This window comes from Suncus etruscus, chromosome 14, assembly GCF_024139225.1.
Source record: "Suncus etruscus isolate mSunEtr1 chromosome 14, mSunEtr1.pri.cur, whole genome shotgun sequence".
Lineage (NCBI taxonomy): Eukaryota > Metazoa > Chordata > Mammalia > Eulipotyphla > Soricidae > Suncus > Suncus etruscus.
The window spans coordinates 69,318,492-69,341,494 of record NC_064861.1 but is presented as its reverse complement, the minus strand read 5'-3'; the positions used below and the strand labels follow the sequence as shown (position 1 = coordinate 69,341,494).

General features: G+C 37.2%; 1 protein-coding gene across 1 annotated transcript in view; it reads right to left on the bottom strand.

Moving 5' to 3' along the window:
* The window catches only part of CNTNAP4 (contactin associated protein family member 4), a 284,718-nt gene that overhangs the window by 233,516 nt on the left and 28,199 nt on the right, over positions 1 to 23,003 (bottom strand). Inside the window, exon 2 of the mRNA XM_049786330.1 lies at positions 9,963 to 10,073. Within this exon, the coding sequence (XP_049642287.1) occupies positions 9,963 to 10,073 (111 nt within the window). The remainder of the gene's footprint in view (positions 1 to 9,962; positions 10,074 to 23,003) is intronic.

Here is a 23,003-nt window from a genome sequence, read left to right as displayed (position 1 = left end):
AGAAAAGTGAAGATTTACAGGCCAACTAACACAGGTTGCAAATAACTCAAAGAAAGGATGACCTAAAGTTTAGCACTTCTAAGCAATGCTTCAAGATCTCAGAAAACCCCATCCTGAAGAGAAAAGGGGGTGTTGGGGCCGGGAAGGTGGCGCTAGAGGTAAGGTGTCTGCCTTGTAAGCGCTAGCCAAGGATCAGGACTGCGGTTCGATCCCCCGGCGTCCCATATGGTCCCCCCCAAGCCAGGGGCGATTTCTGAGCGCATAGCCAGGAGTAACCCCTGAGCATCACACGGGTGTGGCCCAAAAACCAAAAAAAAAAAAAAAAGAAAAGAAAAGAAAAGGGGGTGTCTTTTATCCATCATTTCTCATCCTCTTCTGGTCAAAGGCAGCTCCATGGTCAGGCAGCAAACAGATCACACAACCCACCAACATGTCTGATGGCACCCCCTGGATTGATCCCTCTAGAGAGCTCAGCACCAAAAGAAGTCTGTGGGAATGAAAACAAGAGGTCAGAGTAATAGCCCAAGACACCATAAGTTGCTGTTGTACTTGCTAAAACATTGGCTGGAGGTGAAAACAGGGCCAAGAGAATGGAAATGTCTCCTGAAAGGTGCCATGACATCTTCTACCAAAATAGTCTTTCCTTGTGTGAACCTTGGAGACGATCTCTCTGCTGGCTACTCTGGGTCCTTCCCAGGAGTGATGCTCTGAATACTGAGACTCAGTGTCTGACATGAAAACTCTAGGCCCAACTCTCCTGGATTTTTGAGTGGTTGTGACGCAGCATGTTTCCAGATCATATGGAGACTCCCGTATCTTTCTCATTCCAAGACAGAGGCCAACTGCCTTCTCGCACTTATGCTAATATTTTGTTTGGACTTTTTTGCATTTATATTCATGAGAGAGAGGATTTTAATTTTCCTTTCTTGTTTGTCCTTGATAGGGTTGCTCTCAAGGTTATTCTGGTCTATGAGAATAAGTTGGGGAAAATTTTGATCTTTAGTAATAGTAGTAAGTAGTAGTATTTTCCTGTTGTCTCGAAGAAGATATCAAGATTAAAATTTTGTTTTCCTTGGAAAAAATTTGTTTTCCTTATTAGAAAAAAAAATTGAAAGTATTCACACTTGAAGGCATTTTAACCTTGAGTTTTCTCTACTAAAATATTTGAATATTTACTCTCTTTACAAGAGATTTACTCTCTTTACAAACGAGAAATTTTTTATTTTGTTTTCTTTCTTGGCTGCAATTTTAAGATTCTGTTTTAAAAATATTTCAATTGATTTAAATGTTCACAGTAGTAGCAGCAGGTTCATTAAAATATCCTTGTTATATTTTTGTCTTACTGATTGTAAAGTGTTTTGTATCTCATTAACACTCTCTTTCCTTCTTATTTTGTGTTTACTCTGATTTTTCTTTTTCTGATTTCTTAAGGAATTGAAGAAGTATCACTGGTTGGTTCATTAATATTTAGCCTTCCTTCTTCAAAATATGTGTAATTAAGGCTATCAATTTGGTCTAAGCTGCATCTCACAATTATGACCTAAAGTATTTTGTTATCACTGAGTTAAAATGTTCTCTAATTTCCACTGAGATTTCTTGTTGAGAAGTGTATTAATTAAATTCCACACCTTTCTAGATTTTAAGTATTTTTTAATTATTGATTTCTAGCTTAATTTAACTGTACCCAGGGTACTTACTCTGTATGATTAAATCCTTGAAGATTTGCTAAAATAATTTTGATGACCCAGAATAAATTTAAATAAACATTTTACATATACAGAGTAAGACTGTGTATTCTACAGATATTGAGGTAGAGTTTTAGAAGCTACAAATTATGTAAGTACATGTTTACACACATATTATGTACACAACATATTTATACATTTTGTCAATTTTAACTTTGTGATGAAACTCTTCTATCTTTTCTTTATTTGGAGGGGAGTGGGAGACCATTTTTTCCATATGCTACACAGAGATAGACACTTAAAATCCTTATTATGAGTTTTATTTTTCAATTAACATTGCCTACTTCTATTTTATCTACTTTTCTTTATATGTTTTGGCACTTTGTTACTTGGTGCAAGTATATTGTTTTGTTTACTGGTATTTTCTATCTATCCAGCATCTCTGGCTTAGAAAGTCTAGTTATCTTTGTTTCTCTCACTATGTTCAAGCAGTAACACCTTGGTTTGCTAAGTTACAAACAAACAGCAATACTGCCCTCAAAAATTCCTTCTTAGAAGGCATAAACCTGGCTATAATAGTGTAGGGGACTCGGGAAGGATAGTTGACAGTGAAACTCTCTGGGTGAGATTGGAGTTCTTCTAAGAAGCAAAATGACAGCTTGATCTACCTTTCTTCATGGGTCTTTGTCTGAGAAAGGTCAGCTGAATAAGAGTCAGATAATGGGGTGCTCTCTGTAATTCCCAAAATGAGCTCTAGACAAGAGTCCAGTCTGGTGACACTTGGATCTTTGACTTGCCAGCCTCTAAACCTGTGAGAAAAAAGGTGTCTGCAAGGCCACCCTATAAATGAGTTTTTTGTCAGTCTCCCACACTAAGAAAGACACGAGTATTTATCAATTGATCATATAGCCAGACAACTCACTAAATTCAGCACCTATATGGACAAAGTTTTAAGAAGAAATTTTATCAGAAAAACATTTACTGGGAAATTTGGGAGTTCATCTTAATCGGCTGGTTTCTTTCCTTTTCTTGCACTGTTTCTTACAGTCCTGGATTGATTTCTCCTTCAGGGGGGAAGGACACCCCCAAACCACTGATACCTCAATTGTCATCCCAGAATGGACTATGGGAAGATACCAGCCAATAGCTTAACTTACTCTTATTTTCTCAGTAGAAATTCCAGTGGAAGATTTTCCTACTCAGAACTGTGAGAAATATGAGATGCAAAGAAATGGGAGTTATAAATTAATAATAATGAAAACTTTCAGCAGATTTTAATTGTCCAAATTATCCATTTCTATATCCCATTTCCAACCAAATTCTTAGTGCGTAACTGACGAGGCTCTCTAAGCCAGAAACACTTTCTGCCTCTTCTCCTTGCAAGGGATCTCGAAGGACACACCACCTTCCTTTACTCCTTTCCTTTATGTGGAAAAGCCCCTCTTGTCACTCACATGTTTGGCAAGTTTGCAGTAGAGGAGAGGGAAAAAGTGAAGACATCACATTGTCACAAAGCAAGAGGGCATTATCTTTAGAGATTTAAATTAGAGATACTCAAGGTCAACTGCCATATTTAAAGAGGAAGAAAAAAAAGGAAAGATAATTTTGTAATCTACAATTTTCTAATGTAGTAGATCAAACCTGGCCTATCTCATACAAGGTAAACCCACTATAGCTGTACTACCATCTGAAACCAGTATTTGTTATATAACTTTTATTTTGACCATATTGGCTTACATATCTTTCACAATAGTATTTTAGGTACATATTAACATTGAATCAGGGGAATTCCCATCACCAAGTTTGTCCTTCCTCCACCCCCATTCCCATCCAGCATCCCATATCCCCCACCCTCACCCCTAGGGCTGCCAGGACAAGTGGTCCCCTCTGTGTCTGACTTACTACTTAGTGATCATATATCTGTTTGGTCCTGGTACCCTCCCTTATTTCCCCCTCTATTTGAGAGGCGGGACTAGATAGTTCAAGTTATGTTGTTTTGTTTGAAGAAAAGGAAAGCAAAAAAGTGGGGTAAAAATCAAATAAGCCAAAAATGGGCGTAGTCCTTCTAGAGGCTCTCAGCCTCGGTTTGAGAGAGGACAGGAAAAAGGGAATTGAAATACCACAACAATACAAAAAGAGATATCAAATAAAATATCCAGTGAGCACTACAGCACTAAAGGCAAGCACCACATAATAGTCTTGGTCCTGAAATAAAAACATGCCAGAGCACAAAGAGAAAGAGAAAGATAAAATAACATAAAATAAAATTGGAGGCATCAACATAAATATCTACACCAAAACAGGGTACAGAGTGGTCCTTAAAGAAGGAAGCTCAGAAGGAAGGGCCAGCTCCATGTGGTCAGGTGGACAATCTTCTCTCATGTTAAACCCAATGAATCGATAGAAGAATAGAAGTGATTCTATATTAATCCCCAAAATGACAGCTTTTTCCTGGGCTCTAATGAATAGAGGATATAGGCAGATTGGGAAATCAGATGTAAATCTTCACTCATTTTTATTTCACCTTCTCAAGGCCAGGGCACAACTATCATCTATAAGCACAAATGACACCTCACTGACCATAAAATTGATCTGGAACCTCATTTTCCCAACCTTCATCAAAATGTTAATCTCTTAGTAAGCTTGTTTTTAACTCCAAGAGCAATTGCCAAAAAAAAAAAAAAAAAAAAAAAAAAAAAAAAAAAAAAAAAAACATAAAAAGAGCTTAAATAAAACTTTTGGATCACCTTACTTCACAGACTCAAGGGATATCTGAGAATGTTTGATCATAACTTCAAGCCAGAGATGAACCAATAAAACACACCCATAATTCCATGACCCTACTTTGCTTTATAATTAACTGGCAATAAATCAACTCTCAACCAGGTTTATAGGGAAGCCAGAATGCCCTGAGATTACCTTTGCATAAATTAAATCTGGATTTAGTCCTGTGAGGTAGGGTAAAATACAAGCAAATGGCAGAATTTACTTTGAAAACGGGTTAACTAACAATCTTTGGGGACTATGCCTGAGTCATTCTTAAAGTCACACATTTGTGACCCAATCATTGCCACCATGCCAGTGCCCTCCCTGGCCTTCTCAGAAGAAATTGGAGAACTTGAGCAAAGAGGTTAAGAAGTTTTCCTGTTGGGTGATGTGCCAAGATGCATTTAAGCCAGGAATTGATCCCTAGTATATCGGGTACTGAAGCGTTGGCTCTTTTTCTCAAATGGTGTCACCTATTGTCCTGAAAACCAAAGAAAAAGCAAATAGGTGAGCAGATGGCAAGATGTGTCTGGGAAACTGGCCTTCTGATTGTAGAGGTGACACTCAGAGATCTCAAGGGATTTAGGCAGGTTTAGAGGATTCCCTCTTCCTGTTAACAGATGTAAATCTGAGGGGATTCTAACAAAGACCATAAGATCAGAGCATCCTCACAGCAGAAACTTCTGGAAGTTTCACAGTTAGACCCACTCTCCCTGACCTCCCCAGTACTAGAGACCTGGCCTGTACCTTTTAGACACATTCACCATGCCAACACTCCTCTTTCCTTGAGGCCTGAGTTGTTCAGTCCTGTACTGATTTCCTATCTGACCCTTTTCCTCACCAAGGATTGGTTATTAAGTATATTAATGTCCTCATTTTTAAGTGTAATAATTATGCCCAATTTTATGCACTCTGCTTAACAGCAGGAACCAATCGCCGATCTGTCCTCTTAAGTACCAACATATATCATACCTACCTGGGGAATTTATCTTTGGGATTTTAATTTAAGCATAAGAGTTGTATGTGAACAAGCCCAGTGATTTAGGGAGTGAGAAGTACCAAATAATTCTGTGTCGAATGCTATCATTATTCTCACTAGAAAGAGAATCTAGGAAAGGGAGTTGTTCTGTCAATTAACCAAACTGCTAATTTCTCCTCAGATAAATGCCTAATTTTGACAGCAAAGTCTTATAGGGGAAAGACATTGCTTTGTAAGCATTTGGAGTAGAAAGGCGTAGCTGTGGTTAAATAAAACAGACAACAGGAGAAAACACAGACAATAGGAGAAATGTTGCAAATATCCAATTTTTAGTCCATACAAAATATTTTCCTTACAGGAGACACAAGAGGACATTTCATTTCAGGTCTGTTTGTTCCGGATGTAATCTGCCCTATGCTTAGACCTATGTAGAAATAGGCTTGCCTTTACACACATTTCCTCTTTGCTCTGTACAATGCCTTTATGACTCTGTTGCTGCGTATGATAGAATGATACTAATGATCCAGATAGATGGACACCATTGGGCACAAAGACTGTCATAATCCCAGCTGGCAAAAAATAGGGTACCCATTCAGAGAGAAGGCTAAGTTGAAGGCAGGAGACAGACAGACAGACAGACAGACAGACAGACAGACAGACAGACAGACTGACTTATGGTCTCAGAACTAGCAGGCAGGCATGCAAAAGACAAGACCAGATGAGAAACTGGCTATAGAGAGGTCCTCATTAACATTCATATGAGCAGCGGTCCAGAGAACTCGCCTCTAGAAAATGGTGCTTTGAGTCCCTGAACAGAGCTGATTCTGTTACTCCTTGAGCACTGCACAAAGTGGTTCTGAAGCCTTCTTTGGTGAGAATGTTTCCTCTCCCCCAGACTGGCAATTCACTGCTAATTATCAGGAAGCCTCTCTCCACCTCCTGTTCTTTGTTGCCTTTATTGATCTGTTTTTGTTTTGTTTGGAGGCCACACTCCATGATGCTCAGGGCTCAAGTGTCTTGTAGTCTTTCCTGCCCCTTTACTGAACTGGATGTTTGCATGGCTGCCATGTGCACTCCCCTACTAAAATTGTCAATATAATTCTAATTATGTGCAAGCAGCTTGAGTCATAGGTAAAAACTTCCATTGAAAGGTGGAAGTTGCACTCTTGGGCTCTGAACTTCATATTTGTTTCATTTTTATATTTTTAATTTGTATGCACAACTCTATTTACTTTCAATAACCCATTTCCCAAAGATAGCAAAATAAAATATTTCATCTGGATTCTAGCAAAACCTCAGGGCCCGTTGGAAACTACTGATTCCTTTTAGTCTGCCCTAAGAATTCTCTTGGATTCAGGAATGGTATAGAAGAACCTCTTGAAAATCCCCCACTGACAAAAGTGTTCAGTTTCCATTGCCTGTTTTAATTCAAACTACACTGAAGCTGCAACCATGAGGCCTCTTAACTATAAGCATAGTGAGATTTTATTCCTTTCTGAATGCTGCCACGGCACTGATTAGTTTTTTGTTTGTGTCTTTCTTCTCTGTGTTGTGATTTCAGGTTAAAACTGAGATGCAATTTTGCCTATGGGATCATTAAGTCAATGGACACTTTGATTTCACTTCCCAAGACAGCTGGAAGAGGACCTCCCCAGAGTGAGGCGAACAGAATTTCTGCTCCCAAGCATCAGCAGGCCTATGTTTTCACCCATGAGCTCCAGAAGGGAATCTGCTCTTGTCTCTACAAAGTTTGGGCTGGTGTTTGTTGATGATGCTTGAGCTGTCTAGGCTTGTAACTCTGTCTTTTCAATGTCTTCTTCCTCCTTCACAGGGATTTCTTCCCTCTGTCCTTTTCTGCTTCTCCTTGTCTCCATAGTAAGAGGTCTTGGAGCCCTACCAAATGCAACATTGCCTTACATAAGCTCCCTCATATATCTGGAAGGTTATGTTCCCAGGAAGTGGGACTAAAAATAAACTGTATTCTTGGGAAGGATGTAATTCAACCCACAACAACATGCAATGGGCAAAGTTATACCAACATACATTTAAAATGTGACATTCTCCTTTTCAACCAGTAGAAATGGAATCATTATGCCTTTTTCTGCTCTCCTTCCCCCATTTCAGAGGCTTTCATGATCTCTATCTCACAAAATAGGAGTGGCTATTGAACTTAATTTTCCCTTATGCCCAACACATCTATTCTTTGGATTTTTGGATTCCACAAGGAAGAGGTCACTCTGTCTCTCTGCTATGCATAGACCTCTATTTGCTGATTTTATTTATTGACTACAAGGAAAGTTGCAATACTAAGAAAGATATAGAGCCTTTAATAAATCACTCTGAATCTGACATCCTTTTGTGTACATTTGAAGTAATTAATAAGGGGGAGGAAAAACTTTAAAAAAACTAAAGAAAAATATAATCAAGTAGGTTGACAACTAGCAAAAGATAATTAAAATGATCCTGTTTTGTTTCTCTGTGCCATTAACATGCAAATTAGATTCATGAAGTTTGATACTGCATTTCACCAAGAGCCAGAGAAATGAATTCAGAATGAAAATGAGTCCCATGGATAGAGATTTCTATTGAGTATATAAAAATTAATGGAAAATGGTATTAATCCAATTAATAACATCAATTTTTGTCTGATTTATTGAAGCTCTACAAATGAAATAAAGAAGAATTTTTGTTTAAATTATATTTTTTGTATGTTTTGTTTTTGTTTCATATGGGGGCCACACCAAGCAAGTATTCAAGGGCTACTCCTAACTTGGTGCTCAGGATTGTTTCTAGTTGTGATTGGGGACCATTTGGTATTGGGATTGAACATGGGCCCTACACATGCAAAGCAAATGAATGTCTCTCTAGACCTAAAGTTTATCTCTTTGAATGAGACAAATCTTATAAAAGCTTTATTAGGGAAATGGAGTACAGCTAAGTGCTAAATTCTGCCTTGCTTTCAAAAGGTGTACAGGATAGAGGACCAATTCTGACAGCATGTCACAGAGTGGCCCTCACAGAAGTAAGACGATTGCCCAGACTTTTGGGCAGAACTGAAAATCAGGACAGACTGAGTGGCCAAAAACTCTCCATTCAAAGGCAGATAAAAGTGACAGAAAAGCAATACCTGTAAAGGTACAGTCGAGGACCCCCAATACCCCATTTAATATCAGGAATTAAGTTTTATTCTCTATCTCTTTCTCTCACTCTCTCCCTCCCTCCCCCCACAAGGAGCTCATAGTCAGAAACAAAGATGAATAAATGATGGTCTCAAATAAAATGAAATTAATGTTTTAAAATAAATTTCCATGTAAAAATCATGCCGGAGGGTTAGATCTTGGTAATGAGTAGCAGATGGCAAAAATTCAGACAGACAGACACATCCACACACATGATGGATTTGTTCTGCCCAACATTGAATGTGCTCCAACAATAAACAGCAGTGCCAAGAAGAGACTCAAAGAGGGAAAAAAGGAAAAGAAAAGGACTGGCAGGCAGATGGCATGAGAGGAGGGGAGAAAAAATGAGTGAGTCCCAGTCTCAATAATATATAATGCTAGTATCTTGTTCTCTTCTGGTTGTTAAAAATATTTTCAGTGTTGCTAGTGCCACCACCCCTTTTGGTAGGATGAAAGAGCAGATGGTTATTGCCTTAGAAGATGATGAAAAGGGACCAAGAGAGGCCTGTCTCTGAGTGCAGTTCTTTCATTCTCTCTTATTTCCACTGCAAGTCATCGTTTAATTATCTGCACTTTCCTTTAAACATTATTCAAGCAATCAAATACAACCTACCTAAGAGAGAGTCAACAATACGAGCCACATATTCCTGAAGGAGCCTGAGAGCTTTATTAAGTTCCTATTCTTTGGCAGGAGAGAAAATCATGTCATCCACATTGAGAATAAAACAAACGGAGGGATTATTATTTCTAAATAATGTTCATCTTTGAAAGTTACTCTTTCATGCAAACTTTCTTATGTAATAGGAAATAGAGAGGCATAGTGAACATCCATGACTACTATTTCAAATGCGTATATACTGTTGTAGAAATAAATATTGTTTTGTGGTTTTTATTTTTGTAAGAAACTTAAGGTCACCAGAAGAATAAATAAATTATTTGTGGACTGGAATGATGGTGCAGAATTTTTAAATTTAATTTAATTTAATTTTGGGTTTTGGTTTACACCTGCATTGTTCATGGCTTACTTCTGACTCGGTGCTGAGAGGTCATACCCAGTGGAGTGTGAGGGAACATATGGGGTGCAGGGAGAGAACAGGGTTGGCCCCATGCAAGGCAAATTCATACTTGCTGTACTATCTCTCTGGCCCTACTATAGAATTTTCAAAGACAATGCATCTTTTGCCATTCCAGAAACAATTCTACATATCATGTGTATGTCTTGGGTTGTTATCATTTGATTATGTAGCCATTTGCTTCCTTTTACAATGTATCATTTATGATTTTATATAAAGCAAGTGAGTCATTAGTGAAAATCATTCCAAGCCCATCTGAAGGTAGAAAGCAAACTCTTACCATCTCTTCTATTTAGCCTGGCAAATCCCGGAGCATGGCTGCTAGAAAGTTCCGAGGAGCTGCTGAAGGATGCCTGAGGCAAGGCAGACACCAGAGGCTCATCACAACCATCTGCCAAGAGAAAAAAAAAATCCAACATCCAAGTCAGCATACTGCTGGCTGTTATTCTGGTTTCAGTAGATAAACAAGCCAGGACTAGAAAGATGGCTTTGTGAGTGGGGTGCATGCAAGAGCCCAGTTTGACCCATGCACCACATTCATGGTACTGATGAGTGCTGCCCCTCTAATAGGCACACACTCATATAAGTATACTCATGTACACACATAAACCAATCAGCAATTTTAACCCAGAATACTAGCTTCTCTTCCCAATAGACTCATTGCTTTTGAACAAACTTTTATTGAAGCTCTGGTAAATTCGACAAGAAAGAAAAATAAAATTAAAGACTATATAGACTCTGGAAAATTTTATGGAAATAGTATTGAAGTTAAAACAGACTTACTTAACAAGGCAACTAGAGAGTTACTTACATAAGAAACCAAAAATATACTTAATTGGTATACCTAATTAATAAGTGAATTTATGTACTAAAAATTGTATAAACTTAAATATATTAAAACTATGAATTCATGGTTTCCAAACAAATTTCAGGAAGAAATATCACAAAATGTAGAAAATATATGTGAAAAGTACAAAATTATTATTCCAGCAGGAGAAAGGTAAAATTAAAGAAGAAAGAGCAAAAACACTTTTAAGTCAGAAAACACAGGGGACAAAAAAGAGAAAGAATAGAAAAAAAATATGAGAAGACCAAAGACCAAACGTTTTTATAACAAAACCTATATAAGTTAAATATAAGTTTTTTGGGACCATCTCTATAAAGAACCATTGGTCTCAAGAAACTTACTTTCTATTCAAGAATGCTGAACAAATACTAGACTGTAATGTGTAAGAAAAATGGTGGAATTCTAGAGAAATTCTAGAGGGATTCTAGTGCAATTCTAGAAAAACTCAAGTAGGGACATTAGGAGACAAGCAGTTTCTAGTACTATCATAGCAAGGCAGTCTTTTTTTTAATAATATCTTTATTTAAGCAACATGATTACAAACATAATTATAATTAAGCAAAGCAATCTTTAACCATCCAAACACCAAAGACCAAAGGATAGATCAATAAGTGGCTTCAAAATTAAATAATGAAGAGTCATAATAACTTGACCATCTGCACCAGTATTTTTTTTTAGTTCAATCTTTATTCATTGTGAAAACAATGTTGTTACAAATCATGACATGTTTCATAGAAGCCCTTGTCTTATTGTAGTTAAATTTGCTTGTACAACAAATGAACAATGAGAGTAAAAAAATTTTTGGAATAGGAAATTTGGTGAAGTTTAATACTAATTTGTTTAATGCCTAACTGATGTTTATAGGCAGTGGGTAAAGTAGGTGCGTCTGCATTGGTTTTTAAACTGATAATCATTACATATGAGAAGGAAGTTAGTGGAGAAGAAACAAAGGCATTTATTCTTGACTCGTGTTTTTATTTATGCTTCTTTATGCATCAAGTTATCCATGAAAGAGATTATAACCTACTAAATGTAGTTCAAAAGATTTCTGAATATTGCTATTCAATTAATTTGAAGTTAGGCTATTTGGCTATAATGTTCTCAGGGATTCTTGAATAGTTTTAAACATTCCAAAAAATAAAAGGCTTTTCTTTGTTTGTTTTATTATTTTTTTATTTTTAATTATGAGAACAAAGATGCAAAGAAAGAGGACAAGGTAAAGTTACAGTGGAAGGACAATCACCCATAACCAGAATTCTCAGTAGTCCCATTGCTGATATCTTAGCTTTGAACTTTCAGCCAAAGAACATTAAGAAAAATAAAACAGGGCTCGGAGAGATAGCACAGCGGTGTTTGCCTTGCAAGCAGCCGATCCAGGACCAAAGGTGGTTGGTTCGAATCCCGGTGTCCCATATGGTCCCCCGTGCCTGCCAGGAGCTATTTCTGAGCAGACAGCCAGGAGTAACCCCTGAGCACCGCCAGGTGTGGCCCCCTCCAAAAAAAAAAAAATATATAAAACAGAACCAGTACTTTTTAAAAGGAAAATAAACTCATTATATGAAACTATTTGTTAAAACTTTGAAAAAAATCAAAGTTATGTCATATAATCATTAGGAATATATGTAATAATTAGAGGACAAAACCAGTGTTCAGGGAACCATTTGGTGTTGGGAATAAATTGCATATGAAATACATGCTATTCTAGCTCTGAGTCACCTCCCCAACCCTATGTTTAATTATTTCTAAGTGACTTTTAAAAGCAAAAAAAAAAATGGTAAAAAGCAAATTATTCAGGATAATATTTACATCTGGAGAAAGATAATGACTAAAGGGGCACATAAATATGTGCATTCATACACATAAATATCCATCTATGTATACATCAATATATACATAGCATCTAGGCCTACATCAATAACTAAAAATATCTAATAGCCCATTCCTTTTAGTATATTATATATAAAATAAAAGATAAGGCACTGAGGGAAATAAGTAATTTCAGGTTCATATTATCACCATGTTATACATACACTCTTATTCAGTTAGCTCTTCATTCCACTCAGTAGTTCAAGTTATTTGTATTTTACTTTTTACGATTATTGAGTTGTTGGTACTTTGCTCTAATCATAAAATTTTTTCTCTCATATTTAGGAAGCTGGTAATTAAAAATCACCACATTCTGTCCCAAGTTTTTAATTAACAACAAGTAATTTAAATTAAATTAATCAAGAATTATCTAGGTTCATCTGAAATGTGATGGTTTATTCTGCTTGAACACAGTTATTTTTAAACAGCCACCAACAGACTCGCGATTGAAATATTAAACGAAAGCATTTCTCTGTCATCCTGCTATTTGAAATGTGTTTCTCTCTAAGGCTGAATGTTTTAAAGTCGAAGAGCTAAGTGAAACTTACCAACTTAATGCCTTTCACAAGAACTTGCCTACGATAGCATTTTATTTTTCAGAACGGGCTCATTTTCACTTAAAGCCCACTCTTTTTTTCTTGCACCCTTCAATTTTATTTTAGCTAACTCTTAAGACAGACTTGATAGCTGGCCCACAGTTCTTGCATGTCTATTGATTGGCTTAAGTACTGACACTGTCAAGCTAGATGTAATTCAAGTGTTAAGGAGTGTAGACTCAAAAAGCCGTCCAATCCATGGAGTGTTGAAGGAAATTCTGATAATACCCCATGACAAGCGACAACCAAAATGTTTTAGTACACGGTAGTATGATGTGCGTGTGTTTGCACACAGAAATGAGTGTCTGATCTACCTGGGAGGGCAGGAGAGTGTATGTATATGTGTGTATTACTGGAAATGGTCCATTTCGCATCCTTATCAGCAGGCAGGTGTAAGTGTGACACAAAAGGATGTTTAACTGCGATTCACAAACAATTATGCAGATTCCAATCGACATTTCAGATGTAAAATGCCTCTAGAGCAATCGCTCTGGAGAGTATATATTTATTGCTCATTTGTTTTTGCCACTATAAATTGAGAATCGATGCTGTTCCATTTTTAGCTTGCAGGGAATGGGATTGAAAGAGGAAAAAGGGAGTGTTTATTCCGTGAGAGAAGAGGGACAGATGAGGTGGGAGAACAGATCATGGAGGGCCAGAGAAAGCATTCCTGGGTCTAGAAAGTTGGAGATGTCCTAAAGGGTGGTTACAGGAAGAATTTTGATACCACTAACAACTATTTTCCCATGATCTATCTTCTTGTTCAACAACATCGTTTTAAACTCCTCATATATAACAAGTGACTTTTAAAAGCCATTTAGCAATCACTGGTAAGAACCATGACCAATTAATTCATAGATTACTGATCTCTGCCTCTTGGTGAATTTGCTTGGTTCATGAAGGGAAAAATATAGTACTCCCAAAGTGAGTTAGGGTCTAGAGTCCATCCAGGTTTGGAGTGTAGGAATTTCATCAGACACCATTGTGACATGAACAAAATCTCTCTCAAGGAACTGTTGTCCAATTTCAAGCGATTTGTTAATTACTGATTTGCTCTTCAAAAATCTAGGCAATGGGGCCGGGCGGTGGCGCTGGAGGTAAGGTGCCTGCCTTACAAGCGCTAGCCAAGGAACGGACAGCGGTTCGATCCCCCGGCGTCCCATATGGTTCCCCCAAGCCAGGGGCGATTTCTGAGCACATAGCCAGGAGTAACCCCTGAGCGTCAAACGGGTGTGGCCCAAAAACCAAAAAAAAAAAAAAAAAAAAAAAAAAATCTAGGCAACACAGGAAGTGGATCTCAAACAGAAATAATGAGCCTGGAGCAGAAAGAATCTCACCCTCCTGACCTTAATGAAATGAAATTCTGGATGAAAAAACCACCCAGTCCCTGCACATGTAATTCTAGAACAGATTTCTGTACCAGTAAGTGCAGGCTGAGAAACCCAGCTAGGGACAAAGCTCTTTCCAGGGGTCATTTAGCAGCATCTGGAGACGCACTGGCCGTTACAGCAAAGGGCACTGGTGATATTTAGTGAGTGGAGGTCAGAGATGCTGCTAAACATTCTACAGCTGCAAAGGGGAAAAAATACGGTGACAAAGACATTTTTTTTTTATCTCAAATGTCAAAGAGGGCAGTGGTTGAGCAAACCAGCCCTGGGCTTGAATAAAAGAACCCAGTGAATCTGTCTCCTGAACTATCTTTCAACTCTCAGCTTCCTCTGAATTTCAACGATTAGGAGATTAATTTACAGCTTTCCAAAGTATATAATCTGCATTGAGGGTCTGGAAATATATAGGAATTTAAGTAAGGCGCTTATCAAGTCTGAAAGGGCATATGATTGCCTCAAGACACATTGCATTACTTTCTAATTAAGTACTATCAAATCAATAGATCAGTTTGAGTTCTTCACCAGAAACACAGATATGTATATAAATAAAATATGCAGTTATAATTGCATGTGGACAACATATAGACACATGTATGCAAGAGTGTAGTTTTGATATATACATAAATAGAATATCTATGTGTACATATATAAGTATGCTCATATTTTATAGAGCTAATATTTGTACCTATGTATCATATGCATGATATGTGTAGAGTTATAATTTGTATGTAACATGAATAAACTGTATTAGAACTCATGTATACATATAAATGTATATGTATATCAGTGTAAACTTATCAGGTGTTCATGTGAATATTATAACTGTCTCTGTATCTTACACAATCTGATTGTGTATATTAAGAATATCTAGGAACCACAGTAAAAATACAGCAGGTAGGATATTAGTCTTGCACGTGGCCAACCCGGATTCAAGCTCTGGCATCCCCCAAACCTGCTAAGTGTGATTCCTGAGCAGAACCAAGAGTAACTCCTAAACACCGCCATGTGTGCTTAGAAACAAACAAAACAAACTAAAAAGGCAGATCTATGCATGCAACACTAAAAAGATTGTCATCAAATGATAGGTGTGAGTATGCATATATCTACTGCTGAGTATCTTCATATATTTATAAACACATTTATATATTATTAAATAGTGTGCAGAAATAATTGTGCTAATAATAAATATGTGTACATAGATACAGATGTATGACTTACATTCTTACATGAACTATAAATTATATATTTTCATAATTAGATGTAAACAGTCACTTATAAGCACATTTACACATGCATAAATATGCAAATACAAGTATTTGCTTGTGTCAATGTTTTCTTTATTTACATTACATATATTGGAATGTGCATGTATTCTAAAATGCACTTGACAAAAAGACAGGCGAGCTAATTTTCAATAGTAGTTAACTTAGTTTCCACGAAGAAAAGTCAACTTCTCTGTTACTTGGAAGCTCTGCCACAAGTAGTTGCTTGTCTGCTGGTGACTCCTGTTTCCCAAAAGAATGTAAACTGGAGAAGGAACAATGGATAGAGAAGAATAAAACAGGGCAGGAGAGGCTAGAGTAAATCAGGGCCTTAATCTTATTCCATTGATAGTATTAAATAGAACTAAATAAAACTAAAACATGTATAAAATCTTGTAAAATCCTTGCATCCTACAGAGCTGGGACCTTTGACAAGGAACTTTTAAAACAAGCATTGGTCTCTTGATGTTTCTCGCACTCCAAATTTTTTAAAATCAGCTTACTTAAATCTAAATTATAATAGTTCAATGACAGATTCATGACTGAAGAATAGTCTTCCCTTTAAGAAATCTATTTTCTTGAACAAAATATTTTATTCTGAAGGATAGGTAGACAAATTATTTTGAGCTGAAGTCAATCAATACACTGTAGATTCATGGGCTGGAGTGATAGCATAGCAGTAGGCCATTTGCCTTTCAAGCAAACAATCCGGGACAGACCTGGGTTTGATACTCTGGCATCCCATATTGTCCCTAGTGCCTGCCAGGAGTGATTTCTGAGTGCAGAGCCAGGAGTAACCCCTGAGTTCCACTGAGTGTGGCAAAAAATACACTGTAGATTCATAAAAAAAAATAGTACTCTCTTAGCTTCCTAAAATTAAAAATTGAAGTATTGTACAGATTGGGATTTTTAACAGAACTAACTATCCTATAGGAGGTAAACTAATTATAGAGGGTCTGGTCTTTATCCTGAGTTCCCTTTCTCCTCATCATATGGGTTCCCTTAATGAAGGTCCCTTTTCCATTTCTTAGCTCAGTATTTATATCCCCTTTGCCTCACTTTCTTTGGAATCTACATATATATATATATACATATACATATATACAATACATACATGTACACATACAAGTCTGAATAAATGTGGATTTTCTTTATTTAGACAACTAAATCTTTTTTTTTCCCTCCTCATTAGCCTGATGTTAGTCACATTAACCAACCAGCCCAGGAAGAACAGTTCTCCTCCTCCCCAATGGTTCCAATGTATATTACGAACAATGCCATCCAATTGAAATTGAAAATCAACTCATTTAAGGAAAGAAATTGCATTTACATAGATTTAAAATGCATAAAAGATAAGGTTTCCTCTAAAATTAAAATGTTTAATGTAAGCCTGAAATAGTCCCACAGAGTATGGAGGTCTAATTTCAGGATTTTGAATTGCCCTGGTTCACCTCTGACTCCAGTGACAAAAGAGATGGAATATATAATAAATAGGTAGCATTCAGGAATGTAACTTGGGAGCTGGAGCAATAGCATAGTGGGTAGGGCATTTGCATTGCAGATGGTCAGCCGACCCAGGTTCAATCCCCAGCATCCCTGAGCCTGCCAGGAATAATTTCTGAGCACAGGGCCAGAAGTAATCTTTGAGCACTGCAGGATGTGGCAAAAAAAATAAATAAATAAAATGAAAATATAGCCTAGGATAGCAACCAGCCCAGGAACCCAATCTAATCTCCACAATATCAAACAATAGTCCCTATAGAAATTGGCACCAATCAGCCAGAAAACAATAAGCTTCTCACCCACCTATCTCCACTATCAAGGGTCTCCTCAAATCTCCCCACTGTCAAGCATCCCCTGGCCCCCAGCAGCCTTTGAGTCTCAAATACATATGAGTGGAAACAGTCTTTGTCACTCCAAATGATGCCTCCTTGACATAAGAATTATTTTTTGAGTTGGCTGTTTTTGAGACAAGACAAGAAAACGCAGATCTGGAAGCTCTGACAACCATGTAGAAATTGCCTTTTTCTGAGTTGGTTACTCATACAAAGGGAATCTCTGTATATAAGGCAAGCATCAGAGAAATATGATTAACTCTCTTGAAAAAGCTTATCATTAGCAGAACTACCACAACTCCATTCACTCTGGCAATGACACACCCACTAGCTTCTGTTGTCTTTAGCTGGATTTACTTAAGGTTGTGAGTTAGATTGCTTTGGAGAGTTGTTCAATTTTGTTTTGTTTTGTTTTGTTTTGGAACCAGACTTGGTGGTGCTTAGAGCTTACTCCTGGCTCTGTTCTCAAGAATCACTCCTAGCAGGGCTAGGAGATCATATCCAGTACTAAGGATTGAACTAGGTCAGTTGTGTGTAAGACAAATAAATGTCTTACCTACTTTACTATCTCTCTGATCCTCATATTTTCTTGAACCTTCTGCCCCCATTGCTGGAGGTAAGCATGCTATTGGGCTTGTTTTTCTCATGTTAATCTGTCCTTGATGACAAGGGAATCTCAGTCATCAATATAAAGGCTAAAGAGATTTTTCCTCCCCTCTACAAGAAATGGTGGCTAACTCTTACTACTGTGAACTCTGTCTAAACAGTATTTGTCCGCTGTCATTTCAAAGGACTTCATTTATATCCATGTCATTGAGACTGCAGGTTGATCATCCTGGTTTACTCAGGCGTGTACCTCACATATTAAAGAAAATCCACAAGAAGTCCATCCAATGAAGCTACAGAAGGCGCAGGCATGCTTGAAAAGCAGCATCCATCTCTTGATAATTATATATGGATCAGTTCCAAGTTGTCTCTTCTGTAGAACACGAGCCTTCAATCATTCATCCCAGAGATGTAACAGAATCACAGGGGGGAAATTTAAAGCTTGCCTATGACTGTACCCCTTTTCAAGTTCTCCTGACTTATTATGTCTGGGGTGTAGTTGAACCAGAACCATGCTGGTTTGGAAACCACTAAAACACTCTTCAAATTAATTTCTATCCAAGGGAGAATTGTGTTCCTTTCACAAATGTCCGGAGGCCTTACACACTGTTTCATGAGGCTGTTTAAAGATTGAAGAAATGGCACCAGTCTCACACTACACCCTTTAACCCTAGATAACCACCTGGACCAAAAGCCTCCCCACAGAGATATCTGGGTGGAAGTGAAGAGACACTTTAAGGAAAGGTGATGATAAAACTGGGCTTGGATGAACTACATTTTGGAAATAACAAATATCAAAATAAGAGCCTGTCCTGATTTTTCTCTCTCTTCATTACCCAAAGTAACATTTCAACTCAAAGTAACATTTCGACAACACGGAGTGAATTTTAAGCTGATTCTTCAACTTCTTTGAGTATTCATTTGAATTTGACATGCAAATGAACTAGCTTTAGAATTATTAAAGACAAACACAAGTTTTTAATTTTGTCAACCAATGGTTGAAATTTAAAAAGTAACATTGTCCCCAAAATAATAACACTAATCTTAATAACAAGTAAATAGGTGTTTTTTCTCAAATTAAATCCAAGGCACAATAATTTCTTAGTTATCAAAAATTCAACCAGGCAGCCAGTTGAAAAATTCCTATGCATTTTCTCCTGTGAATTAGATGTATATATGCATACATATTATATGAATATATAGTAATTATTCTGTGATGTTAATGGGATAAGTTTTCATTTGGAGGCAAACAGTGGCTTAAGGGGCCCCGAGTTATAATCTTGGTTTAAAGAGCTTTTCCAATTAATCTCCACAATTAATAGATTAATGGGCAAGCAGTTAACTTTTAATGACAACACAGCTAGAGGCTGATTGATTTTAGAAGCTAATAGCAACTATTTAAAGTCCAGATATTAGGACAAGAAGGCCTGTAAATGCAGTGGACAAAAATTCAACCATTGGTGAGGGGAACGAAGAAATAATTTAAAAGGAAAGAGTATCAGAACTCTAGGAAGGCACATGTATCACAGACTTTTACTCTCAGAGAAAATGATTACATGAGACAGGATGAGCAGGTTCCAACTCCATTCTCAAATCAACTCCTTTAAGACCAAATCTCTATTTCTAAACTGTCTTTTGGTTTTCAAAGGACTTGAGAAAAACTTTATGAATGAGTAAAAACCACAAAAATTTTTTATCTAAAGGGTTACAGCAGGCAAGCTGTTGAAAGCGATGATTATTAAGGATCCTCTCACAAAATTAGAACACTCGTAGAGTGAACATGGGTAGAGACTGAGAATATTAATTGGTGTAACTTGGATGAGATAAAGTACGCTTTGAATTAATAAGGAAAAAATCTATTTAAAGAAAATTTCCACCGAAGGTTAAAAACTAAAAACTACCCAAAAATATGCCAAAAAAGATACTAAACAACAAGATATTCAACATAAATTTACCCAAAGATGGGTCTAGGCCATTGACCATCTAAATACTTAACACAGACTCAAGCAAGAAAAGCAAGAAAAATAGAATATACCAGGTACAAATGACTTTAGTGAGGTTATGTCTACTTTTGCTCATAAAAGATCCAGACATGCCTACTTTGAGTTCCCACAAAAAGAAGGTTCTGGAATTCCTCCTCCATTTATTGCAAGCAGCAAAGACTCACCTGTCAACTAAAGTCCAATAGTAGTGCTGAGATTTCTTTAAGAGAAAAGAAGGCTTAAATATATTCAGAATTTTGTTGTTGTTTTTTTTTTTACCTTTTAATTGATTCATGTTAAATAAAAGAATTTGAGTGGATTTCCATAGAGAACTGCTTGTCTCTTACAACTCAAGAAGCAGAACCACTGGAACGAACTACAAGTTCAGTATCTTAAAGCAATATAAATGGATTAGCTTACAGGTCTGGGAGTCAGAAGCCCCCAATAAGTCTCAGTGAACTCAAATCAAGGTGTCAGCAGGGTGATTTGACATCTGGAGACTCCAGGGGGGAATCTGCTTTCTTCCCTTTTCCAGCTTGGAGAAGCCTGTTAGAACAGCTTGTAAAACACTCTCTACCCTCTGATTTCTTCATCTATCAGTACATCTTCCCTGACTCTCCTGCCCACCCACTAACTTGTAAGGAATCTTATATTTCATTGAGCCCACCTGCAGGACCCAGGATAAACCTTTCTCTCTTAAGGATCTTCCACTAATTACATCTGCAAAGTTCCTTTTGCTGTGGAGGCAACATATTCAAAAATTCCAGGAACTGGGGTGTGGACAGCCTTTGTAGGTTCTTATCCTTTATGCCACAGTTCCCAAGTAATAGAATCAATAAATGATTTTGTTCTGTGGCTCAAAATATTGCCCACTGATTGTTCCAAGGAAGAGTTTGGTTTAATGTAAAGATATACCTATATTGATTTAAGGAGGATACCTCCTATTTGGAGACAGTTTAATAACGATAAGCATTAAGCATAAGTTGAGCAAACCAGACCACATTATTCTCAAAGTCAACTGCAAGTGAGTTATTCCAGGTCTCAATTCAAAGGGTTTAGATATGTCTTCTCCTCTGCTTCAAGCCAGCTTTTACTCTCAAGTTTCTGCCTTAGTCTTTTTCTATGGCATCCCTCCTAGCACCCACCCATCCTTCTGGAAGGCTCCTCCTTAAATTGAATGGGCTTCCACTGTGGCACTTCTTAGAGGATCTGACTCTTCACTTGGTGAGGAGACAGAATGGAGGGTCAGTATCAGATATTATCTGTCACCTCACACGGAAGCTGGAATATAGGGATTACACATACCTACTAGGCTCAAGTCCTACCTCTGCCAGTTATATCCATGATTGGAGACCAAAGCCAGGACCTCATACATGTGGAGCATACATTCTATCATTGAGCAATGTGCTCTACCTTAGGCACTTTATTTAACTTTCTACTTGACCCCACCACACACAAACTCTTCTCTCAAGGAGAACAGTAATAATACTAAGTTATACAAAGTATCTTAAATAATTAGTAGGCATATTCTGATACTTGGAATATAGTCATTGTAATCTTAGTGCCTGTGGCTGCAACTTTACATATTTATAACATATTACATATTTGTAACACATTACATATTTATACACTCAAGAACACAAGGGTTGAAATTGGGTAAACATATAGCAGGATACCTCTTACAAAGTGTTATCCAATTTATCCCTGAAACATGGCAAACATCATTTTGCATGATGCCTACTTACTTTTCTATTCTCCACCCTGGGGAGGAACAAAGGGGGTCGGGAATCAGTACAAAATTATCAACCAATAGGAAGAAAAATATGTTTCTAAAACATTTTTATTAAGAACTAATTATTAATGTTTCAAAAGGCTGTTTTGGTCTTTATGTACCTTGAATGGGTTGCTTCTTTTACTCCAGAAAAACAGAATTTAAGCTTGTACAGGATGCAGAACTTGGACAATGATAACTGACTAGCAAAGAGAAAGAAGCTCAGAGACACCCTCCAAGCCTATTTTTCCTCAGCCTCCTCTGAGGATGTCTTTAGAATTTTCAATGAATTCATTCATGCTGTGCTCAGCAAAGTCCCACATGAACCAACTCAGAGTAACGATGACCTCCTAAGTAGGTGCTATTTCCATCAACTCATATTTCCACCACAAATTGCCATGTTTTAGACTTCAAATCCTGGAGGGAAAATTGGGTAAGCTCCAATTCAATTCCTATTCTAGTCCGATTAGGTACTATTTCAACATTTCTGAACAAAACCTCCATTTTATTACAAAATTATTTCAAAAGTGGTTATTTGTATCTCTACGTATCATGTGTTAGAATAGAGAGTGAAGTGCTTCTTTACAATAAGGAGGTGCTCGGTCTATAACTTTAATAAGTGAGCCTGTAAAAGTCTTTTTAATAAATGGTTATACCTAATTCAGGGTTTGTTGGGAAACCAAATTAACTAGAAATAGTAAGATTCTTTTAGGAAAAATAGGAGATGAGATGGAGAATATTTCCATTTCATTGGCTAAAATTATGGTGTTTGATTTTATAATCAAGTAGAGGATAAGTTTGGCTGGCTTGGGGGTTCCTTTCCCATTGGTTTGGGTCAGCTTAGTTAATAGTCAGATAGTCAGATAGGTCTGAGTTAGCTCAATGCAAGAACAACCAATACTTACTCTGAATTCTGCAAATTCCCTCTTGCCCAACAAGATCACAAGAGCCTCACCAGAACACCAATACCTTTACAGAATCCCTTGACTGTTGCCCCGATCTATTCAAAAACAGCTAGTGTGATGGCTTAGCCTTCCAGTTTGAGTGTGTAAGCCCCTCAATTGGGCAGGATTTCAAATGAACCTCAAGGTTCATTGTCTTTGTAAAAGTGCGTTCCTCTTGTATGCAGGCCAGATCTGTGATATAATGATATATTCCCCAATGAGAT